Source organism: Botrytis byssoidea (genome assembly GCF_014898295.1).
Source record: "Botrytis byssoidea strain MUCL 94 chromosome Unknown BBYS_001, whole genome shotgun sequence".
NCBI classification, from domain to species: Eukaryota; Fungi; Ascomycota; class Leotiomycetes; order Helotiales; family Sclerotiniaceae; genus Botrytis; species Botrytis byssoidea.
This window is the reverse complement of record NW_024065842.1, coordinates 643988-662013: the sequence shown is the minus strand read 5'-3', so window position 1 is coordinate 662013 and position 18026 is coordinate 643988. Positions and strand designations below refer to the sequence as shown.

Below are 18026 nucleotides of genomic sequence, written 5' to 3'. Positions count from 1 at the left end.
GAAATATCCATAGGTACCTAGTACCTAGTACCTATTAGGTCACCCATATGGTTAATATCGTAGCGAAATAACAAAGTTTTTGAGAGTTCAATTTGTTGTCTGCGGGTGATGCACAGATTGATTAAATCCGCCTAGCAGGTTAACAGATTTTAAGAAGGATGGATGGGTTTGAGAGGTCATTCTATCTAAAAATAGTGCACCCCTCCTTTGTTGACGACATCACGTGTAGATTATCACAATCTTATCGTATTCGAAAGCGCGGTCGCCCAATCGATCGCTCTTTCTTGAACCTTCCCAAATTCCAGTTTCATGTGCGAAAATAGCCAGAAACCATATGAACTTCAAACTCTCACTAAAGTCAAACCGTATGGAAAAGCACCTCTCTTATATCTCTATAACATCGACATCTATAATGTAAAGGTAGATACAAAATCTACCCAAGCAATCAATGCCCCTACTTCCAGACGACAAATGCGACGACGCCTGTGTCATGCCAGGTCATCAAAACCGCTCTTTGAGCTCTGCATCAATCTCGACACTCGCTTTCTCTTCTATTCCTTTGATTCTAACATTTCTCGTTGTCAGTCTCGTCGTTCTCCAAAAGCTCTTCCCATTATTAGCCGGTCTACAACAGTCCAAGGAAGATCATATTCATTATCTCCCTAGCGATGCCCCTCCCAGTTTGCGACAATCGCATAAAGAATATGGCAAGAAAACTGCAAGAAGGAAGGCTATTGCTATCTCATTCTCTACCACCATTGCGCTTGCTACAGTGCTCGCAGAGTTGATTCTTTGCGAAATCTCGAATTACCTAAATCCAGCGGCGAGGGCGTTTGCGCTCAAGATAACGGTTCCTACACTTTTATTCCTACTCGTTGTTCTTATACCATTTCTCGAATTACAATCAATTATTGCAGGGCTTGGGTGGTCATTCAGCGTATCGAAGAAAGGCGGCTTTTCTACGACTGCCTGGCTCCTTCAAGCTGCTGGCTTTACAATATGGTTGATGGGTTTTTGGTGGTTGGGAAAAGGGATACCGGGAACTTATATCCACACAATGGCATCCATACCCGGTAAAGGACTTAGCGAAGCTTGTTTGGATAGAGTTGGTATCATCGGGATTTCTTTGATGGCTCTACTTTCTGGGTTTGCGGCTGTCTCTGCTCCTTGGCAAACATTTGGTGCAAGGCCGAAACCTGTTTCAGAAGCTGATATCGCACGGAAACAAGCAGGCTTAAATGCCACGAATGACATGCTTGCTGTAAAGCGAAGTCGATTGAGAGCTCTTCAGCGCAAAGTTAACGATCATCCAGCTGAAGGATTCATGACGAAGGTTATTGGAAGCATACGGGGAAATACTGAAGTACAAGAATTGAAGGCTTTGGAGCTAGAGATATCTGGTCTTTCGTCTATGGCTCAAAACCTTTCCACCTCGTTATCGATGTTGCAAAACCGCTACGCAACGAAACAACGATCCTCTTCACCTCTTGGTAAAATTGTCTTCACACCCATTTCTTACGCCTTTTCGCTGTATTGTATATATCGCATTGGAACGACTACGTTAGCCGTTCTTCGACGTCTTCTCTTTCCGACCGACCCTGCATTCTTCAGTTCCTCATCCACGGATCCGGTTAATCGTATTCTCTCTCTATTCGCTAAGCATGTAAATCCAGCCTTCGATCAATTAGCATGGTCTCGTCAAATATCCTTTCTCTTATCGGCTGTAATCCTCTTCGCCTCCTTCAATTCCGTACTTCAGACCTTTCATATGCTCACTAAAATCTCACCGTCGCTCCTCTACCAAGCTCAAGCTAATCTGGCACTCATCGTTGCACAAATCAGCGCGATGTATGTCATATCAAACGCTTTACTTCTGAGAAGTAATCTTCCATCAGAGATGAAGAGTGTAGTAAGCGATGCACTTGGCAGTCCATTAGAACCGGGGTTTGTAGAAACTTGGTTTGAGGGATGGTTCTTGGTTGCTAGTATTGGAACGGCAGCGGGGATTTTTGTGGGTAGGAAGATTCTCGGTTCGGGCTCAGATTGGGATGATGAGTATGAAGGTGATATGGAGTTGGGACAAAAGCAATCTTGAGAAAATGATTTGGGTTTGGATTAGGCATCAATTGCGACGCACATTTTGTAGAAGCATGTATTGTATTTTTATGGGAGTTTGATGGCTGAACGGTTTAAACTTGATGGGTATACCTAGGGTGGCTTATTTTTGTTGAATTTTATAGTTTCCGAATATGGGTTTGAGAAGGGGACACATGTTCCACGAATGATGATTACGAGTGAGTATTATTAGTAGTAGTACTATAGCAACATATCGCTGAGTTATCCTGGTGACTATATGCCATTGTTTGCCTCCTGAATAGCCAATTCGGCTGCTGTCGAAATCTTCTCGGTAAGTAGTGCAGTTTGACTCAACATTGCTGAATGTCCTGCATTGCACCTATCAACTTGAGCACCTGCAGTAGATGCAAACATCTCCTGGTATTGTGAAGGGGCAGCCCGGTCATTCTCGCAGATGAGATAGGTCGAGGGAAGGTATGTGTATGCAGCGCGCGTAAGTTTCGTTTTCTGAACATTGTAGGATTGAAGAATGAGTTGTGATCTCCAGTACTGCGCATCGGAATCCGATAGATCGTTATAGAGGATGGACGCGCCATTGAAGATACCAAAACGCCCGTCGGGCTAGAAGTATATTTAGTTTTCTTCTCCATTGATAGATCGTACAGTGGAATATATAAAGTTGCTTACCCTAATATCGTTGTTTGGAGACTCTCCAAAAGCACCGAGAGCCGACTGTCCAACGGGAAGAATGAATGCACTGAAATAGTATAGATGGATTACACCTCCGGAAAGCCCTCGCGCCTTTCGATATGTATATGTAAGTTCCTCGGGAATGGCCTCGCTGCCAACCAATCCTCCATAGGAATGCATGGCTACCAAGACGAGATTATTTTCATATTCGACTTGGCGGATGATTTCGAGTCGTACGGCAAGGGCATCATCGATAAGCGTGATGGACGGAAATGCGGGGTCCTCTATATTGGTACAGCTTGGTAGAATTGGGTGGATCGTGAGATGCCCCAAGGACGTGAGTTGTTCTCTTAGGGCCTCATATGCTACCGGAGTGTGAAAAGAGCCCTGTACGATCACGATGGTGGCTTTGTTCTTCGATGCGGAGCTAGTGATAGAGCTTGCCATGATGTTTATGTTCTTGCTCAAAACATAAACCGTGGAGAGAATTCAGACACTATTAAACAGCTTTGTTGTTTGTTGAGTTACGAACAGGAAGTGCTTCAAAGCTTGGTTTGTACGGCTGTGGCGGCCGAGGTAGTAGGAGCATATCTTTTTTGGAAAAGCTAACCACCTCACCTATCCCCATGGTTAGCCGTAACCAACCATAGCACCCAAATCACTCGTGCCTTTGGGCTGGGGAAGAAGAATCTCCACCTTGGTATGCAGGTGAAAGGCACGGATCGGCTACTCGGGGAATCGTGAGGATCGGGCTCTATTTCCGTATTCGATCATCTGGAATAAGTAAGCTAGTTGTGTTTAGACTCCGCATAGTCACCTCAAGGTGGTCCAGTACAGGGGGTACATACCCTAGGGACACACTAGAGTTTCCAACATTACTAAACAGGGGCCAGTCGGCCGAAGCGTCGTTTTCATCTACTGTCAGGGTATTAGAATGTCAGCATCCAACTACGTGGCTGACGATGTGCTTACTGATCTAGAGTCCCATTCACCAGATCAGGGTGGATTGATGCCTTTCGTATGTTACGCAATCACAAGCTGGTCGGTAACAAACCTACCTAGGGTAGGTGGGTAGTGCATGATACCCCGATAACTGAAGACTGAGAGACGATGGAAACGATGAAGACTGCTCCGCATCGGTGGATATTTTGTGCCACCATTTGAATATATGCTGCCCTCGAGTCCAAAGCTATCTTCATGCACAGGGTCTACGAACACAATGGGCGCAATATTATCCATTCTTCGATGGCAACCGTGGATTTTACAAGCATATGACTCTCATCAACATCTCTTGGGCTCTCTCAAGGGCCGCAGTGTTAACATTCCCGAGTTACAGAGATTGTTCCGCAAATGGCCACAGGCTGCAAATTCAGAGGTTGGTTGACTAGAAGATGATGTATGGTAACCGAAAGCTTAAGACGTGATGTAACTACCCAAGCTCTTGATAATTTCATGATCCAGTCTAACTCTACACCCCAAAATCCTCCCAGAAGGAAAACGGCTTGAAAAGATGAAAACAGCAAATGCTGCGCTTTCTGATGCCTCTTGCTAGCCCTACGCTGATTTCGAGACTCTGCGAATTGCAACGTACCTATCTATATGGATATATCCTCGAACTCACAGAAGCTCATACTGGTGATCAATGAAATACTAGCTACTTAGCTATTTGTATGGAATAACGGTAAGAGAAGCTTCTAGATATGTTCTATTACAGATGCCCTCGCGGAGAAGATTGCAGACGACATCCTGGAAAGCAGATATAGTGGAACGTGTATTGAATTTGACCCTCTAATCAATCGATTGAGCTAGACGGATTGTTTCCTTACCCTTTCGGCGAGTTGTGGTAACAGGACAGGAAGATATAGTATTAGAAGAAGGAAACTGAGATAGTCCTGACGTTTCCAATGTGGGGCGTTGTAAGTGGGAGGGCGACGCTAACCTAAGAAGGGGATAGTGTAACAGCCGCTAGATAACATTTTATATGCCAGTCTCATAGCAAAGCGTATGCGAACATGCTCAAGTGCTGTCTCTTCGGATGGTAGCCCTGCGTCTCGTAGGACACTGACCGTGGAAGTTCTGCGCCCCACCAGGAGTGCCCCTCGAGCAGCGAGATTCATAATCTTATCCATCCTCGGGGGAGCCCGTTCGGGCGTGATGAAGGCCATGTTTGCCCGCGACTAGCGGCGACGGTATCTCCACGAGGATTTGTCAGATCTTGTGGGGATGAATTTAGAGGCTCGAAGAGCCGAATATCATCGTATAATGCAATAAAAATGGTAGATTTTCAATAAGAAAACCTTGAGAGATTGGGGTTTCCTATTATCTGAATCATGACTGGACCAAGCTCGCCATTTGTAGAAAAGAACACCACCAAAACCCACAAATAGAGATTGAAGATGATACATATTTCATTCTTTAACACAATATAATACATACACCCCCACCCCTCAGAACTCTGCATCCTCTTACTTCGCTCCACCCTATTCCACTTCACTTCATCTCACTCCCACCCTCCAAATAATGCAGATTCAAATATCATCAATCATCTCAGCCCCATTCGGCCAAGTCACAAGTCCATCTAAAGTAAATCCCTCGCCGCAAATGCTATTTATTTCACAAAACAGAATAGGAGAGTGAAGTTTGGTTCTTTGCCTGAATCGTAGCCCTTTCTTTCTTTCTTTCTTCCTTTTCTCTTCATTGATTCATTGGCATATTGTGATATGCCCTTCCTCATCCCTGCCCTTCATTCAAGAAATCTCGTGATGGATTACCCACCGTATACAAATCTCAATCCTTTCAAGCTCCTCCCCAGTGCCTTCTCAAATCCTATTCTCCATCGACCATTAAGCAAGAGGAGCAGGATCCTCAGTTGGCATATCCGTACTCTCAGTCGCCGGTGGTGGCGGCGCACTCTTTCCTAATGATCCTCCTCCGAAGTACTTGATGAAATCCTTATTCTCATCAAATGGTCTTGGTCCCAGTAATCTCACCATATCATCTCTACCGAGCACCTCCTTCGCCAAAAGTTCCTCTGCAATAATACCCACTTCGTCCTTCTTCTCCACCAGTAGGTTTCGACATTTCTCATATGCCTCATCGACTATACGTCGAACTTCTGAATCAATAGTTTGAGCTGTAGATTCGGCAAAAGGTTTCATGAGTTGGTTTTCTCTATCAGTTTCGAAATGGAGAGGGCCGAGTTTCTTGGACATGCCCCATTTAGTTACCATGGCGGTAGCCATGCGAGTAACCTTGTTAAAGTCGTCACTAGCACCACTGGTGACGGTCTCAAAATGGAGTTCTTCTGATACACGTCCACCGAGAGTCATTGCCATACGATCCATAAGTTGGTTAACATTCATGAGATAAGTGTCGCCAGCAGGGAGGTATTGTGCGTATCCGAGGGCACCTTGTCCACGAGGAATGATGGAAACCTTGAGAAGTGGATCAGCCCACTTGAAGTACCAACCGCAAATTGCGTGGCCTGCTTCATGGTAGGCAACTGTCTTCTTCTCTTCTGGTGATAGAACAAGAGATTTCTTCTCAAGACCACCAATAACACGCTCAATAGCTTGTTCAAAGTGTAACATAGCTACAGATTTGGCTTGTGTTCGTGCAGCTATTTGAAATTAGTAATAGTCAAAAAATTGAGGAGGGAATACTTACCAATCAAAGCAGCTTCATTGACACAGTTGGCAATATCAGCACCAGAGAAACCAGGAGTCAAGGCTGACAATCGTCCAGTCAAGTACTCAATATTCTCATTGGTAACAATCTTGCCCAAGTGAACCTTGAAGATTTGCTTTCTACCATCCATGGTCGGCCTGTCGATAGAAATGTGTCTATCAAAACGACCAGGTCTCATTAGAGCCTTGTCGAGTACGTCAGGTCTATTAGTACCAGCAAGAACAACAATTTGCTCAGTCGTGTTGAAACCGTCCATTTCGGTCAAAATTTGATTGAGTGTCGCTTCCCGTTCATCGTTTCCACCTCCAGAAAATCCACCAGACTTTCCACGAGACTTTCCAATAGCATCGATTTCATCAATGAAGATGATACAAGGAGTGCTCTTTCTGGCCATGGCGAAAAGATCCCGAACTCTCGATGCTCCAACACCGACAAACATCTCTACGAATTCGGAACCACTGACACTAAAGAATGGTACTTGAGATTCACCAGCTGTTGCCTTTGCCAACAAAGTTTTACCAGTACCTGGTGGTCCAGAAAGAATAGCACCGCGAGGAATCTTAGCACCCAAACGTTGGAATTGCTCAGGTGTCTTTAGGAAGGAGACAAACTCCATAATTTCCAGCTTTGCTTCATCCATACCAGCAACATCCTTAAACTTAACCTTTACATCAGTCTCGTGGTTGAATTGCTTTGCTCGACTTTTTCCCATTCCAAAAATGCCACTCTGGCCTCCAGCACCTGCCGAAGCTCGCCTTGACATGTAGAAAATAGCACCAATGAACAAAAGTGTAGGACCGAAAGAGTAGATAAGAGCCCATGTATCTCCATCACTAGCGTAACCAATTGGTATCCTCTCAGCAACAGGTATTCCTAGCTCGTTTTGTGCTTGTTCCATTCTTTGCTCAAAACCTTCGGCAGAACCTATCGAGAAATAGTAATGAAAGTTGGGGTTACCGGCAGGAGAGTCTGGATACATCGCAGCAGCGGCTTCAGTGTGAAGATCAACCCGGACCTCCGACTTGTTAACCACAGTCAATCTCTTGACCAACCCTTTGTCGAAAAAGTTGTTTCGGAATTCCTGGAATGTGATATCCTTCTTGTTGGTGCCGGGGAAGAGTGTCTGCCATAGGAAGTATGTTGCAAAAGATCCAATCAATAAGGTTGTAGTATCGAGTTTGATCTCCGTCGAGTTGCCAAAGTTGAAGCTTTCCTGCTGATTGCCTTTCTTGCCACCCTGCTTTCCATCCTGCCCCTGCTTCTGGTCTCCTTTATTACCATTTGTAGAAGATCCTGGCTCGTTTGAACTGAAATTTGTTCCCTGTGATTGTTGTGTCTGTGATTGGACCTTTGCAGCGGACCACGCCATCTGCAACACCAGCTTTGTGAATTTTGCAGCTTCCGTCAAAGTCATTGGTCTACCCTTCACTTCGTTCATCAAATCTCTTAATTCAGATGGCACACCTGCCTTATTTATAGCCTTCAAAGCTTCCCTTAATTCTTGAGTTTGGCCTTTTCCAAATTGCATGGAAGCAATTACTTGCTCTAGCTGCTTCATCTCCTCCTCCGTCAACTTCACATACCCTTCCACCAGCGGTGACTCCTGTGGTTCCCCACCATTCTCCGAGGGAGATAAAGGAGTCTTTCCATTGTAGAGGTTTTCCGTCCCGGGTGCGGACTTGGTGGGTGGTTCTGACGATTTTTGATTTTTCGACTTTACCTCCGACTCATCCTTCCCCGTGTCCTTGTCTGGCTTTGGTGGCTTAGTGACGAATGTGCGCGCTCTTTGTGTAGCTATCCGCGACCTTATTAAGGGTGCTGTCGATGATGTACGGAGGGAATTTCGTGCGACAGATTGGACGGTGGTCTGAGAAATTCTAGCAAGAGAGCTGCATTGTCGTAATATTGATGTCATGCTTGGCTAGAGCTGTGCGTGTGGTATTTGAGATATAAACGTGGTCTAGAGTCACTGGGAATGACTTGCCGTGACGTTGACCACTATTTAAGAGGGGTTGAGAGTGTATTCGAAGTGGTTTGTGGATGTCGGAGTTAGAGGTGGGAGGCAAATCATTATGATGCCTCGATTATGAGCTTGATTGATTACACCACTAGCGCATTTTTGATATCGAAACTCAAAGATATATTGATATATCTAATAAAATCTTACTAACCTCGGACATATTTTGTTTCCCAACGATAATCGATCATGAAAACAATATTGAAATAAGCATTTAACTTTTATTATTTTACATTCATGTCGCTCAAAATTAATAGTACAAGCCTATTTTGCGTATTTCAAAGCAAGTCATTAAAATACATTGGTTTGGCATAATGTAGCCTTGCAGTAACAGGATCAGAGGAGATACCAATTTACACCCGTCCCTATGAACCTCTTATAAAGCTAAAGGTAACCATCCTCAAGCCAGCCGAATCCTCCCAGAAAGCGCCATAACCATCATGCAAAGCGACTGCTATGAGCCCTTGATTTATGCCAGATGTAAACCCCTCCTATGCCCAGTACTATCATAACACCTTGATCTCCAGATATCTCCCTATATGAGAACGCCAATATCCTTGGTTTACATTCCCCCTCCCTGATTTTGTAGATGTGAATTATCGTTCATATGAAGATTAGGGTCTCCCATAACGCCATTTTCGAAACTTTGATATGCGCCCCCTGTCATTTCTGCCCAGTCCCATTCAAGGGTCATTGGCATCTGCCAAAGATCCTGAGGAACAAAAGGTTGTTGGAAAGAATTTGGATTTAATGGGGAGTTGAACTCATTTCCATTTGTAAAGCCTTGAACACTCCCAAATGGTGTCCCTGTATTTTGTCCCATAAAATCACCTCCAGAGGGACCAAAGTCAGATTGCCAATTAGAGTTCGGAGAAGCTCCTTGCATGGGGCTAAACCCGTTCTGAAAGTTCATTTGGTTCGTCGAGTTAGGAGAGAAGACTCCAGGCATGGGGGATTGAGTAGTGTTCATAGGAGTTCGTGGTTGACTAGGCTTAGGCATATGCGACGCTTTGGTCGAATCATCGCCACTCTTTCGTTTCCTTCTTGATGATGTCTCCTTTTCTGCTTTATCCAAAACGACTTTCGCTATTCTCTCGAACTCTGAACAGACTCCAAGCATGCGTTTTACACCTCCATTTTCTTCCTCAGTGCCCAACATGGAAAGGAAGTTAACAACAAGGTTCATGAGACGAACATCAGAGCGTGCTCGAGGATCTTGAGGATTTTGTAGAATGTTACCGAAGAGTGTTACTAGCGCGGAAACGGGGAAGTAGAGAATGAGCCTAGATATGTCAGCTCTTAACTAAGGTAGCATGAGAGTTTAGCTTACCAAACACAAGCGAAGTCGCCCTGGGGAACATATTTGATAAGATGTATGGAAGCCCGAGCAGCAGATACACACAATGCGGCCGAGGAAAAGACACGAGGATTTAGAGGTCTAGCATTCAGGCCTTGAATAGCGTAATTAGAAAGACGGCTAGTCCAATATCCGTGATGAACAGACATTCGGTGAATTGTAGTGAGGCAATTATAGTAAGCGAAATGAAGGACAACGACGTGGAGAATTAACGGGGTATGCGAAGCCTTGATCTCGTGCTCTGGACGGAAGTCGACTGGGATACTGTCTTTCCATTCTTCAAGTTGAGAATCAAGCTCCCCTATGGTGTTCAGAAGTTCTCCATCTGATTGTTTTGAGGCCTTAGTCGAATAAAGCTGCTTGTATACTTTGCTCTCAATAGTTGAGAATTCACACATCAAGCGGAAGAGGTTAACTTTCCCTTTTCCATCGGCTAGAGGGATATTGCCAATGTTGTCTTCGGGGTCAGCACTCGGTAATTCGACATGCATATCATCGTCATCTTGTGCAGGGGGTCTTCCTGAGCGTAAGCAGATGTCTTTGTCTAGCATGTATCCTATCCAGAATACACGTTTGCGTTGCTCAATCTCAACCGGATTGAGGTTGAAGCCGGATCCACGTTTGTGAAGTCCAATACTATGTGAAAGTCGAATAGCGGCTGCTACAAGAAAGAAAGAAGGCTGCGGATTTGGTGTGCCCTGCATGAACAAAGCCATTCCCAGCAAAGCTTGCACGCTGAGTAAATCAGTGTTCCGCATCGTAAGCTCAGTGAAAACGCCCATGGCATTTTTGAGGTAGCCCCAAGCTTTTGTGTCTTCCTCTTGTGGCACGAGATGACTCATGACGCGGAGACGATGAGCAATGGCAAGGGCACAGTTGAGACTTGCCCACCATCCGGAGCCTTCATAAGGATCGTTGGAGTATTGTCGATCAACCAAATGCATGAAAGTAGGTTGGTGAAAAAGGGGAAACATGCAATTAAAATTTTCAAAAAAGTCCTTGAGCAAGGACACGCACTCGTTTTTGGGAGGAAGCTGCCTCCATATTGGTCGTGCAAACAAATCCGAAAATACTTCCGGCTTCCAATACATCATTTTATTATCGTCCACGGAAGCAGAAGATATCATCTCTTGGAAGGATGAATCGCCTGTTTTCTCATTGACCCATGAGATGCCCTTTGGCGAAAATATGGAGAACCCAGACGATGATCCTGAACTAGTTAGTATAGCTCATCTTCAATAAACAAAATTCCGTACCTATATATCTTGTTTCTCCACAGTTATTTGTGATTAAGGAGCACATCATATCTGAAAGTGCCTCGACGGGCTCCCCATTTTCACCAGTCTCTCCACTTTTACTGCCTTTGCTATGTCGCTTCTCGGACTCTTTATTTGGTTCCGGCGATGCGATAGTACTCTTAGGGGTCGACCCATTCGCTTCGGGCGGGCCACCCGGGGTACTTTGAGTCGGAGACGTTGCGCTTGAAGCAGGCACAGCAGATGCTCTCCGCGATTGATTCTTTTCCTGTAATATCTTCTCCAATGTTCCCAGATCCGTTCGTCCACCATCTTCTTCGCTAAGGAGGCCTAGAACAATTTCCGTCAATCATTAAACATCAGAGAACATGCCTAAGTTGATGGGACAAACCAGATAGCTTCAACAAACTCTCCATGCGACCTAGACGATTCTCAAGGCCCTCGATATATTTCGCTCTGTCTGGAAATCAGCGACCAACATCCGCAGCCAAAATAACACATTGTTCAACCGAAATGCTTACCCTTTGGGGGGATTCCTCTTCTTCTCGACTTGTGTAAAGACACATTCTGTTTTGTAGTTGATACAATGCGTACAAGCTGGTAACTTTCCATCGCACTTAATCTTCTTCTTCCGGCACATATCACAAGCCTGCCATCGTCAGCCTTTCTTCCTATTTCACTTTCCTTCGCAGAACTTCAAATCGTACCCGCGCTATCCTCCTCCGTTTTGCCTCATTGCTTTCATCGAGGAGAGTTCCATCACCAAAAATTGGACCATTCAAATCGGGTAATGTCGAAACCGGTAAACCATCTGCGTTGTAAGCCCCGAATATTTGAGGCGGGAGGTTCATTATGGGCGGTGCAGAAATCTGGGGCATAAAAGTATTGGTATCATGGTGCATGGAATCCATCATCGTTAACTATCGCATAGTAATCAAGTCGACGCGGAATAAAAGCGCAAGTAACTGGAGTCGTTTAAGAGTCCCCGTTAAATCATCCAAGTCGATGTTGATTCGTATTCGTACAAGCTTCTTGGAGCAGTCGCAAGGAACCGGAGTTTGTGTGAGATTCCGCTTAATCGCAGTGTACTAATGATTCTCGAGTCTAGGTCATGTACTGGATGCCGAGATTTCTTTGTGACTGGGGCGCTGTTTGTGGATCCTGAAGGCTCAGTGGCCTGATGACGATTAAATTGATTAGATGCTGAGCTGAAATGAGACGAGATGAGATCTGATATAGTGTGGTGCCAAATAAAGAGTTGAGAGAGCCAGGAAATGTATTGCGACTTAGACTTTTGGGGGGAGGGGGGGGAAAGGCGAAGTAAATAATACCTGCCAGTAGTGTTGAGGGGTTGCTTCGGCCGACAAGACCGACCTTAGGGGTGTTTTAATTATGGTCTGAGCTTTCTGGAGCTTTCAAAGGAGGATGATTATCATAATGATTAAAAATTGGTGGTTCCGAGGGGCAAAGGTCAACAAGAACAAAAGAACGCAGTGAAAGGTATAGAGAAGCAGTAGAATGAATGAAGAGAAGTCAATTGGAAAAGAAAGATATTGTCTCGTTATCTCGCTTCTCGCTATCTGAAATTCAAAGTGTTGCATCACACAAACCAGGAAAGGAGTCTTTTGATCACCGACCATCTCACGACTCATATCACCGATGATTATTTCAAACTACTAATAACTACTACCCCCATCTCAAAATAATCCTCGATTGACTAAGCATCATTTTTCTGGTGAGAAGAATCGAGGTATAGTCAGTAATAAGCAGCGTTTATGTTTATTCTACACCTACTCAATAGAAAAGGAGGTGTTCAATACATTACCTACATATTAGAGTTCGCTTGGATACAATTACTACCCGAGTAGTGTGTCAATACAATCCATACTTAACAAAAGATGTTGAATTAGAGTTCAAGCAAGCTGCCCTGGAGATATTTTGTTAAGCAGTTAAGCTACGGACATTGGATCGTAGCTTCAAGGTATCTCCGATATACAGGTTGATCATGTACAGATCCCGGAGCTAATGACTCTTCGAAGTTTCTGGTCTTCTGGCCGGCCCGCACTTTCTCTTGTGCTCCATTCAAATTGTACTGCTGCACAACTCAAAGGCTTTTATCACATGGCCATATTGATCCAATATCTTCCATTTCATCACATTTGTGTCCCATGCCTATTGAGCACAACTCTCTAGATCCGATACTACGGTAACAAAGTCTAGACGCTATCGGCCAATGCGGGGTTGAAGATACCTCATAGAGTGTCTACATGAACCAATGGATTCTCTACATAATTTGACCTGTTACACTGCTGAAACGAGTGGGAGACCCTATCGGCCCCAACCCAGAATTTAACAACCTCGCTTGGACTCAAAAGGGTATACATCATTGCAGCATCATACATACATAGCCAATCTAATGTTTGTGTACAACCAAATCTGGTACTTTTTTTCAATTCTTCAAATGGTCACATCCAAGGAAGTCACCATGCACAATGCATCTAAGCTTCAAAATGGCACGCTGGGTTTCATACATAAAAAGACATTATCTTTTATTCCATCCTCTCTGATCTTGTAACCTAGCTATTCGCCTGCTACTATAAAGTGGCGCCTATATTATCCAATAAGATCATCTACTTCACTCCAAGGAAAAGAACAAGTATCAGTTATGTACTGATCTTAGGAGAAATGGCTATCCTAAATCGACTACCCCCTCCCCTGAATATTGCCCAGAGGCATCATAACGTAAGAAGCAGCAAATCAGATATATCTCCACGCGCTCACTGGTATCAAAAATCCTGCAAATCAGGAAAAAAACGCCAAACCCAATGCAGAGTTGTGGCAGGTATCCAACGACTACCGAAAAAGGTAATTTCAAAAAGAAGCCGCACAACAACTACCAGAAAGCGAAACCCTTCACATTTATCCATGCCAATAATCTCCCAGGATTTCTCCGAAAGGGTGCCGAGAATTCTTATTTCAGACTTCTTCTGTAAATCTTGAGGGATGGGAGCCATCTTGTGAGGGGTGCGAGCGACCCAGAAGATCCGGCCTAGGCGGGGTAGCTACGGGTGGTTCTGCAAACGGGCCATGTTCAGTAACGGGGGTTCTCGCAGGACTAGGTCTCATGACTGGGACTCCAGAGTCTCTATTTGTGGGTTCGAGAGGTGGGCTTGGTTGTCCTCCATAAAATCCCTGAGAATCTCGGTAAAAAGAAGTGTCACTCAAAGTATTCGAGTTAGGGATAGGAGGCACTCCAGAGGGATAGAAGGAAGATCCGCTCAATGTATTCGAGTTTGGTTCAGCATAACCGTCACCTCCATGTTGTAAAACAGAGGGAAGCTTCTTACCAGATACTCTGTAGAAGCCTCTTTCACTGCCAGCTGAGGAGATTGTGTTAGTTGCTGTGTTTTGAGAAGATCGCTTATTTTTCGAGAGGCTGGCCAGCGCTACAGGTACGGCCATAGCGAGTGACCTACGCTCTGTCATGCTACGGGGAGCCTGATTAGAGAAACCTGGCGCTTGGTTCGCCGAATCGCCGACGCCATTCCCACCAGCTCCTCTACTGCTTCCACCACCTGCAACCGCCGAAGCAGGCACACTTCCAAGAGATAACATGCCACCATTCTTCTTCCTCCATCTCGATACAAACATCAGAAGAAACAAAATTGCTGCAAGACCAGCTACTCCACCAACTACACCTCCAACTATCGTGGATGTCGATGGCGTTGAAGTATTATCTGTTCCATTACCACTACTACCATTCCCAGCAACGGCAGTATTTGTAGCGCCACTACCTCCAGATGCCGAACCAGTACCTGTACCTCCACCAACGAAAACACTACTGCTAGTCGAATCTGTCTGAGATGGCGAAGATGATGACGAAGATGTGCTCGAGTCTGAGATCGAAGACGTTGACGATGCGGCCGAAGAAAGAAACGGAGATGATGATAAAAACGAAGATGTTATCGTCGATGCGAAAGTTTCGAATGAGGATGTCGAAGTTGAACCAGCAAAAGGAATTGCGGTAGTATTAGTTGTGAGCGACGTGGATGATGTGGATGTTGTGGATGATGAGGAGGAAATTGAAGGAGAAGCAGTTGCATTGGAAAATAATGTTGTAGAACTTGAAAATGTACCTGAAATCGAAACCGATACTGAGACTGGAGTCGAATTCGGAATTGAGCCAGAAATTACTAAGATTATACCATCAACACATTGTTTCCCCAAAAGGATTTGAAAGTTTAACTTACATGTAGTTGAATTAGAATTAGGAGTGAGAGTAGAAAAGCTAGTGGAAGGAGTGGAAGTCGAAGTCGAAGTCACATCAGTGCTCGATGATAACGATAGGACGGCTTGGCCAGATGATGTAGCTTGAGCCCCGAGATCTGTAGAAAGTGTGGAAGTGATATCTGTACTCGTACTCGAAGAAGTCGAGGGTGTTGTTGTTGCAGCGGCCTGTATATTCAAAGACGTGTAGTCACTGGCTGGAAAGGTCTGGACCGCGAGCGTCGATCCATCGCTATCGACATCAACCTGTTGGACGACGGATATTGTTTGATAGACCTCTGTAATGGCGGAAGCTTCAGCTGTCGCCGTTTCAATGGCAGTCGTTTGACGTTTGTTGTGGAATTTTTGGTGTTGTTTTAAATGATTGTGATGAGATTGCCCATATGCATGCTCGTGTCTGGCCAGAAAGAGTGATGGCTCAGCGTCGTTCATGGCGTTGCCCTTTTTGTTGCAGCTGCGTCTACAGCGCTCAATGGGTAAAGCTAATTGTTTAAAGGAGTGACTTCCGCCGACTTGGGCAGTTTAATATTTACAACTTCGACGTCACCCTCATTGCCGTCGTCATGGAAAAAGAGGGCTTTTGATTTTTTTGTGTTTTTTGTTTCCGTGAAAAGGGTAAGGAGGAGGTAGGTAGGTTGGGTTGGGTTGGGGGGTGAGAGTAAAAAAGTGAATATTGATAGTAAGTTGCAAAGAACTAGGTAGTAGGTAGGTAGGTACAGTACATGACTACAGGACAGGACAGGACAGGACAGGACAGGCTCTACCAGCTTCACAGGATCACACAACATCCATGGATTTCTTCGCTCAGGTACGACAGATCCACTTTTGGTTAGCTTGGCTCATGGCACGGGCCAAGAACCAATTTCCAATTTCGCTAGAGTTACCTTTGGTCCTTTTTAAAGGTTCGTGAATAGTCAGGCTGACGAATTATCTCTCCCGTTGGAAATTTTATCCTCAAGGATGCTAAAAGTGGACCCCCTGGTAAATGAATCAATTGTCCAATTATTTTATTAATAGAGAGTGACGAGGGAGAGCAAGTGAGAGGAGAGAGAGGGACGGAGAAGAAAAGAAAATTAAATCGACATGGCAACTGGTGGCAGTTATCGAATAATAAGCACGAGGCTCCAAGGGTACCCGGCCATTCTATGGGGAACAAAACGTATTTGGTCTCTGTTGCTTTTGTTGTTGTGTTTGTCTGTGGGAAACGTGTCTCTGAGCCGTTTCTTTCGTCTTGCGTCCCATATTTATCATTCTGCAAAAGGTTCTAGGTTCGCAAATACGGCTGGGTCAAGGGGGGTTATACATGAACCTCTGTGCTGTTTACTTCGTAATGATCAATAAGATGAGGGTGGAATCGATGACTGAGTGTGCACTGTGGATGAAGAGGCTCAGAGGGTGGGTGTTGACTTGGTAATGATCTATCATTCGGGATTCGATGGCTTGGGTAACCATTCATATTACGCAGCACGCGGATTACTTGAAGTAGCAAAGTGCCTGCTCTCTCCCTACCTAGTACCTGGGTAAACAAATGGGAATTGTCGAGACCCCAGAGAATTAATCAAATCACATTGATTATCGTCAACTGGGGGATCGCTGCAAAGAATATACAAACTACAGTAGCCTCAGAATGTACGTGCCCCCTTATTATGTGGGTAAAGATTCAAGACTAAAGAGTGAAGGCGAGAGACTAGAATCGAGGAAGGAGAAACTAAAAAGTAGATGGCTTCTCCTGCTGCATCATAAAGAGAGACAATCTCATCATCTTTCTGCTCATCACATCTATAAAAATTTGAAAGGATACGGGGGGGGGAAGGGGGAGGAAGTCAATAATAAGTATCATCGATAGATGATGTCTTTCCATGTCTTTCGGTAACATTAGGATGAGCATTACGAGTTTCCCCTGATTTCCCAAGATAGGACACCACCTTTTTATAGGTACCTAGGTACATATAGCACATGCCTAGGTACACCGTACATATGGCACGTATATATGGCACAAATATATCGAGAATATCCGGTAATCGTCCGAATTAAATGAGATTGAAGCGAGATTCGGGTACGGGTAGAAAGAACTTCTCGTGATGATTTATGTACTCTATACATACATAAACTGTACGCAGGCGGGCAGGATTAGACATATTAATAGAAATCCTTTCAAGTACGGTAACCAATCTCGAGTCAATGTCTACTCGAGTTACTCTGTATGTGCCTAGATGTACTACTGCAAGTAGTTAAGTAGTCAACTGCAAGAACGGATCACATTGTTAGTTCTCAGTCTAGTGCACCTCGTACCTGACTTGTTAGCCGGTGGAAAATTTTAAAATGGCAACTAAACAGTCTACGGAGTAATAATAAGATCCTTTTTCTTCACAGATCTCGCTATGAACCAGAATTGCTGTGCATTAGTCTTTGAAGCTTTGATGCGGCGGTTGCAACTTACTTGGCTAGTTGCCCAGCCAGGCCAAGTAGCCCAGGACTCTCTGTAGATTGGGGCGATTCGCGGCAGTGGGTACTGTACGTTGATACCTAGGCTTACAAGTTACTGTAGGTATTCCATATGGAAGAAAATGATGAATGAATAACTGTAATGGGGAATAGACTTTTGCTTATAAGGTTGATATTAGCTAATGATCTGACTTGACTTGAGTACTGGACT

At 44.7% G+C, this 18026-nt stretch overlaps 5 protein-coding genes across 5 annotated transcripts; 1 reads left to right on the top strand and 4 right to left on the bottom strand.

Moving 5' to 3' along the window:
* Positions 1-448: 448 nt before the first annotated feature.
* Positions 449-2095, top strand: EAE97_000192 (uncharacterized protein; the record flags this gene model as incomplete). Its single annotated transcript, XM_038870702.1, has 1 exon — positions 449-2095. One exon carries the CDS (start codon positions 449-451, stop codon positions 2093-2095), a length of 1647 nt encoding a protein of 548 aa, XP_038738063.1.
* A 254-nt stretch (positions 2096-2349) lies between these two features.
* On the bottom strand, positions 2350-3213 carry EAE97_000191 (uncharacterized protein; the record flags this gene model as incomplete). Its single annotated transcript, XM_038870701.1, has 2 exons — positions 2350-2697; positions 2764-3213. The coding sequence occupies 2 exons, from the start codon at positions 3211-3213 to the stop codon at positions 2350-2352; spliced, it is 798 nt and encodes a 265-aa protein (XP_038738062.1).
* Positions 3214-5609: 2396 nt separating this feature from the next.
* On the bottom strand, positions 5610-8368 carry EAE97_000190 (uncharacterized protein; the record flags this gene model as incomplete). The annotated part of the gene is made up of 2 exons (XM_038870700.1): positions 5610-6385; positions 6433-8368. The coding sequence occupies 2 exons, from the start codon at positions 8366-8368 to the stop codon at positions 5610-5612; spliced, it is 2712 nt and encodes a 903-aa protein (XP_038738061.1).
* A 309-nt stretch (positions 8369-8677) lies between these two features.
* On the bottom strand, positions 8678-12548 carry EAE97_000189 (uncharacterized protein). Its single transcript, XM_038870699.1, has 6 exons — positions 11791-12548; positions 11605-11732; positions 11475-11539; positions 11084-11413; positions 9801-11037; positions 8678-9753 (listed from the first exon to the last, which is right to left on the bottom strand). The coding sequence occupies exons 1-6, from the start codon at positions 11995-11997 to the stop codon at positions 9033-9035; spliced, it is 2688 nt and encodes an 895-aa protein (XP_038738060.1). The 5' UTR covers positions 11998-12548; the 3' UTR covers positions 8678-9032.
* Positions 12549-13534: 986 nt separating this feature from the next.
* EAE97_000188 (uncharacterized protein) lies at positions 13535-16108 on the bottom strand. The gene is made up of 2 exons (XM_038870698.1): positions 15334-16108; positions 13535-15276 (listed from the first exon to the last, which is right to left on the bottom strand). The coding sequence occupies exons 1-2, from the start codon at positions 15800-15802 to the stop codon at positions 14060-14062; spliced, it is 1686 nt and encodes a 561-aa protein (XP_038738059.1). The 5' UTR covers positions 15803-16108; the 3' UTR covers positions 13535-14059.
* Positions 16109-18026: the final 1918 nt, after the last annotated feature.